The sequence below is a fragment of the Pundamilia nyererei genome, unplaced genomic scaffold (assembly GCF_000239375.1).
Source record: "Pundamilia nyererei isolate P.nyererei 1_Seehausen unplaced genomic scaffold, PunNye1.0 scaffold00179, whole genome shotgun sequence".
Lineage (NCBI taxonomy): Eukaryota > Metazoa > Chordata > Actinopteri > Cichliformes > Cichlidae > Pundamilia > Pundamilia nyererei.
In genome coordinates this window covers 927,260-932,907 of record NW_005187580.1, presented here as the reverse complement: position 1 = coordinate 932,907, position 5,648 = coordinate 927,260, and the positions used below count along the sequence as shown (strand labels likewise).

At 37.0% G+C, this 5,648-nt stretch overlaps 1 protein-coding gene across 1 annotated transcript in view; it reads right to left on the bottom strand.

The window, feature by feature from the left end:
• chp1 (calcineurin-like EF-hand protein 1) overlaps positions 1-1,220 on the bottom strand; it is a 6,660-nt gene extending 5,440 nt beyond the window's left edge. The window contains exons 1-2 of the mRNA XM_005746513.1: positions 843-1,220; positions 515-587 (exon numbers count right to left, since the gene is read on the bottom strand). Coding sequence (XP_005746570.1) covers positions 515-587; positions 843-909 — 140 coding nt within the window. The 5' untranslated portion in view covers positions 910-1,220. The remainder of the gene's footprint in view (positions 1-514; positions 588-842) is intronic.
• Positions 1,221-5,648: the final 4,428 nt, after the last annotated feature.

Sequence of the window (5,648 nt, the reverse complement as noted above, 5' to 3'; positions counted from 1 at the left end):
GGGGGGGTTCGTCTGCCCTTGAGAAACTGACTGTCCTTTCCCCTTCAAGGAATCATTTTCAAATAACCAAAGGGCCATCAAATCAAAATTTTAGCTGCTTAATGATTACCAGTCTCTTCACCTATCAGTTAAGACAGAATCTGAACCAGATGAATAGTCAGTGACAGGAGAAAGATTCATTACATGATTTCATCACTGAAATGAGAGACAGATCTCACATTGCCCACCTTTATCTCAGCACAACACTTTGTCTTAGACCTAATTTATTAAAATAAATACCACATTCAGAGAGGCAAATTTGGTAAAACAAAAAAAAACAAAAAATATACACACTGTAAGATTTTCTCAATTTAAATACCCTTGGAGGTGTGTTTTTTTTATGACTCATTCTCAAGTCAACCAGAAAACTTAACTGCTTAGGTGACCTCTATAACGGTGTCCTTGTAGTATGGGCTGGTAAAGGAACAAAACAAATGAGGTGCAGCTTGTGGCTCCTGTTTATGTTTTTGCTCACCTGAGGGTGCCGTTTTCCCCTTTATCCAGGCTGGTGAAACGGCTGTACAGGCGAGTGATCTGACTGTGGGAAACTGCGGCGACAAAGATTTTGACTATCAGATGAGCCAAAGATAGCTGATACACAACTGAATCCACAATAACCCCTCACCGATATAATGCAACAGATTAAACTAGCAAAATATAGAGAGTTAATGAGTACAGCCTCAATCAGAAAAAGCATTCAGCCAAAGGCATCTCAATATGAGAGTACAGCAATCAACTAGCTAATGTCCAAGAGGTTTTGTCTTCACACAAGGACTAAACTCTAAACTCTGAGCTCAACTTACAGCCAGTTTCCTTCTTAATTTCTTCAATTTCCTCTTCTCTGAGTAATCTGGACGCTCTGGATCCCATGGTGAGATGTTAACGGAGGTCGAGATGATTCGCTAAGGCGTCTTGCGCAAGCTCTCCAAGAGTCTCTATTAAAGTTAGCAAACAAGCTAACTAACCGAGCTAAAAAGGCTGCTATGTTCGGTTAAAAGGAACGCAGCTGGTGTTGAATCTAGAAATCTACTGTTTATCTTCCTGCCGATGTAACGCAGCTGTAAGTCTGTCTGCTGCTACTGCTTTTCTCCGGCACACAGCGACGTTTTGACGTTACCAAGACGGGTTTCGGTGAGGTTATCTTCCTGGTTTATGGAGGAGGCGGGGTTAGGGAGGCCGCCTCCCCGTTGGGCCGTTCTCACCGGGGTTAGGTGGCAGACTTGATGCCTGCCTAAAAATGTCAAAAACGGCGATGTGTTTATACACCGCTGTGTGTTTATACACAGCGGTGTATAAACAATAATTACAGTTTTAAAGCTTAACAATTATAATTAAAACTAATAATGGACAGGACAGAGCTGGATATATAAATGCTTTTAAAAATTGTATAATTTGTGGAAAATGTCGACAGGTTTATTTTCTGGCTGAAGTAAGAACTAGTAAATAAATAGATAAAAATAAAAATAGTTTCAACTTTTAACAGTTCCAGATAAACACACGCAAAGTGGATATCACTTCCATTATACATTATACTATACCATTTTTAAACAAAGTTCACTATGGCTCATAAAATTAAAACAAACAAATAATAATGATACTACTACTACTACTAATAATAATAATACTAATAATAATACGAAGAAGAAGAAGAAGAAGAAAATAATTTCAAGTTACGTTTCTCAAAATTTGAACTTTTCAACATACTTCCACATACTTTTTTGTATGATGAAATTTTGAATACCTTACTTTAAATTTAAAGCTATCAAATCAAAAATTTAAGAGGCCTGAAAAGAAGAAGTCCGATTTTTCAGGTCAGTACCCACAAACCTGGGCATTCTTCATAAATCAAATTGGGGTTTTTTATATCTCCCACAAATAACAAATAAATAAATAGACATGTACATACATACTGATGGTAATTCCAATGCAGAGCTTATACAGAGACACACTGCTGTTCAAAATGAAGGATTCAACCACCATTTCTTTCAGTTTTGCTACCAAGGATCCAGATGTTCTTCTAAGTTTTGTGTTACGCACATAACATTGACCTGGGAATCATTCAAGCATAAAAAGAAGAAATGAACCAGTGTTATGTCTACACATAACAGACAACAGAAACTGTTTTAATTTTTTCTTTTGCCACTTTGTAATCATCAGCCTGTCACAAAAACACATAATTTGTTCCTGCTCCTTAGCTGAATGAAAAATCCTGAATTAACCAACTGTAAGGGGGAGGGGGGAGAGAGAAAAAAAGGTTTGCACCAACAAGGCGATTCTAAAAACTTAGCAAATCTCAAGAAATTGGACAACTGGAGGATAAATAAAGAGTGATTGCGTGTGTGTGTATTATGTGCAAGTGTTGTCTGTTATGGTTGTATTGAGAGTGTGCATATGAGAAAGGATGACTCACGACTACAGATCTACCTTTGAGTAAGTAAGGTGAACCTGAAGATTTGTCTGCCCTAAAAAAAAAAAAACTATCTCCAGCACATGTCTGGAATGCATTTCATCCAGCGGTCATGAAGATCTTATCAAAATGGGTGGAATCATCATCTTGACGCAGAATAGAGAACAAAAGCAGAGGTTTGGGTGTCCTTCAAGAGGCCTGGAGAACTATTCATCCTGAAGACTACTTAAAGAAATTACAAAAAGCTTGCCTAAGACGGTTCAGGCTGTTATGAAGAATAAAGGTGGTCATACCGAATATTGAAGTTTAATCTCGTTAAAACTCTGCCTGATTTACTGTATTTCCACGAATGTTTGCACATCTTTAAATAAACTGCTGCCCCTTATTTTTCAAATTTCCACGCAAAAGAAAGCCGTAAGTGACACAAGGGTTTCACACAAGCATGTCAATAACAACAAATACGGGGGCTGAGAAATGTAGTCAGTCAAAAATTAAAGAACCCAAACAGAGTATAATTTTATTTTTAACATGTAAGTAAAGATTTCACCACTAGATGGAGCAATTTTATAGTTTTTCCGTCACACTAGTTCATGCAGTTTTAAGGGTTTCGTGTTATGTTCAAAACTCAAAGTATACTTAGAATGACATTATCTTTGATGTGTTATAAATAATATCAATAAATAACAATAAACAGCACTTCCGGAGGAGCTAACTGGAAGGTAATTAGCTCTTCCTAATTTGAGGTAATAAGCTCTCTTCTTCCTGGAATCCATCTCTTTCGTTTTCTAAATTATAATTTTTAAATTATCACAGTTTAAACATATGTTTAAATATATATACATAGGTTCAAAAATTCTTCTCAAAATGAGAACTTGTCAACTAGACTTAAAAAGCACTGATATTTATAACAACAGTCTCCACTGAACTCTGGAGAGACAAAAAATAGTAAAGGAAATGTGACTTCATTAGGTTCAAGTGTTCGACTGTTTGTTTTTTAGGCAAAATCACTAAGCAGCCAATCTCATGGCCTCAACTCAGTGCTTGTAGGCATATATGGTCAAGATGACCTGCTCAAACTGTTCAAACTGAGCTTCAAAATGGGAAAGAAGGTAAATTAGGTGAATTTGAAAGTGGTATGGTTGGTACCAGATGGGCTGGTTTGAGTATTTCAGAAACTGCTGATCGGCTGGGATTTTCTCACACAACCATGTCTGAAGTTTACAGAGAAAAGTCCAAATAACAGAAAATATCCATTGACTGTCAGCTGTGCATGTGAAAACTCTTTGTTGATGTCAGAAGTTAAAGGAGAATGGCCAAAAGTCTACTACTAGAATGGAAAACTTAGACTGAAAGTCCCACAGGCTCACCAAAACTGGACAGCAAAAGATTGGAGAAACATTGTCTTGTCTAATGAGAGCGACATTCAGATGGCAAGGTCAGAATTTGGCGTGAACATGAAAGCTGATCCATTCTGCCTTGAACTGACAGTTTAGCCTTCTGGTCGTGGTGTGAGGGAGTTTTTCTCAGCAATCTTTGGCCCTCTTAGTACCAGTTCAGCACAGTGTTTACCCATCTTGTGATAGCTGCTTCCAGCAGGGTAACATGTCATAAAGCTCAAATCATCTGAAACTGGTTCCTTGAAAACAGTTTACTCAAATGGCGTCCACAGTCACTATATCTCAATCCAACAGAGAATCTTTGGGACATTTTAAAACAACAGATTTGCATTACAGGTGTGCAGCTGACATCTGCAGCAACTATGTGATTTTATCATGACAATATGGACCAAAGTCTCTGAAGTTTGCTTCCACTACCTTAATAAATCTGTGCCATGAAGAATTAAAACAGCTCTGAAGGCAAAAAAAAAAAAAAAAAAAAAAAAAAAGAGTCAAAGCCAGTATTAGCAATGCTTAGTGAGTGCATTTTTACTTTATTTAGATTTCTTTCTGCAGTGGAAAATGAGGAAATTCCTTTAAAATGTTTTTAAAGGAATTTACATAAATCAATGACACTAATAGCCCCAATGCTGTAGTATAACCAAGTTTGTTTTTAATTGATCAATCTCAAGCCCTTCACCTGATCTCTGATGACCCCACAGTCTCTGTTCTGTTTCTGTAAATATAGACCTGCTCTTGGGCTCATTGGTATCCTGTAATAAACTATCAGCTTTTAAAAATCAAGATCACAGGGAGTCCAAAATCCTGTTAAAGCTCACAGCAGTTCACAGCCAGAGGATATGGGTGTATTTATGTATCTATCACACAGTGGTGTGCAAACTTAAAGGTTTCTGATCATAGGAAATGCAGAATTATCTGGAAAAGAAATCCTTCTGAGGTTAGCTGCTGAAACAGTAAACAGCAGCTATTAGAAATATCATCCAGAAAGCATGTCACCTTGGCTCCATCGGATTTTATTCCCAGCAGTGTCACAAAAAAAGTCTCTTGAGGCTTAACATTCATTGTTTAGTGGTCTGCCCTTGGCAATACCACAAATAAAGCTTAGCAAACAATTTTATTTGCAGTCCATATTATAATTGTGTATTTTGTTCTAAAAACAAAACGGGTAGCAATAAAAAGTCTCGCACGCTCTTCACTGTGAAGTCATCATAAAAGAAAAATCAGTAAAATCAAAAACGACTTTAAAATTTATAGTGTGCTCATAAGACAATAAGGTCAGCTCCACATCCGACTGATTCCCAAGTGGTGCAAAGAGAAGCTCAGTTTTCGCAGCTTCTCAAGCGGAAGAACGAGAGGCTTTGATGGTTTCACAGAAATCCTTTTAGTGGCCACACACGGTGTCCATGGCCTGCTGGATGCTGTGGAGAGACAACAAAACAAGATTACCTTAGTATTAGATCACCAAAAAATATATATATGTCCACAAGAAAAAAAAGAGTGTCTTTATCACTTTTCAGTAAGAAATATGACTGATTATCAGCTATTGATTATCTGTCAAAAATGTTATTTTTAAGGACTGATGTGAAAAATTCACTTCATATGTTCCTAGAGACCAAGATGATTTATTCAAACAGCTTTCCCCTTGACAAAAACACAGCAAAACCCACTGTTAACAGACAGGAGAGTCATAAACAAACAAAAAAAAGCCACATTTAAAAGGTGCAAAGGTTTTGTACTAGTGTATAGCTACTTCTATTTACAAGAAACAAATCGACTAAAATCTGAGTTAAGATCAGCTTGAATCC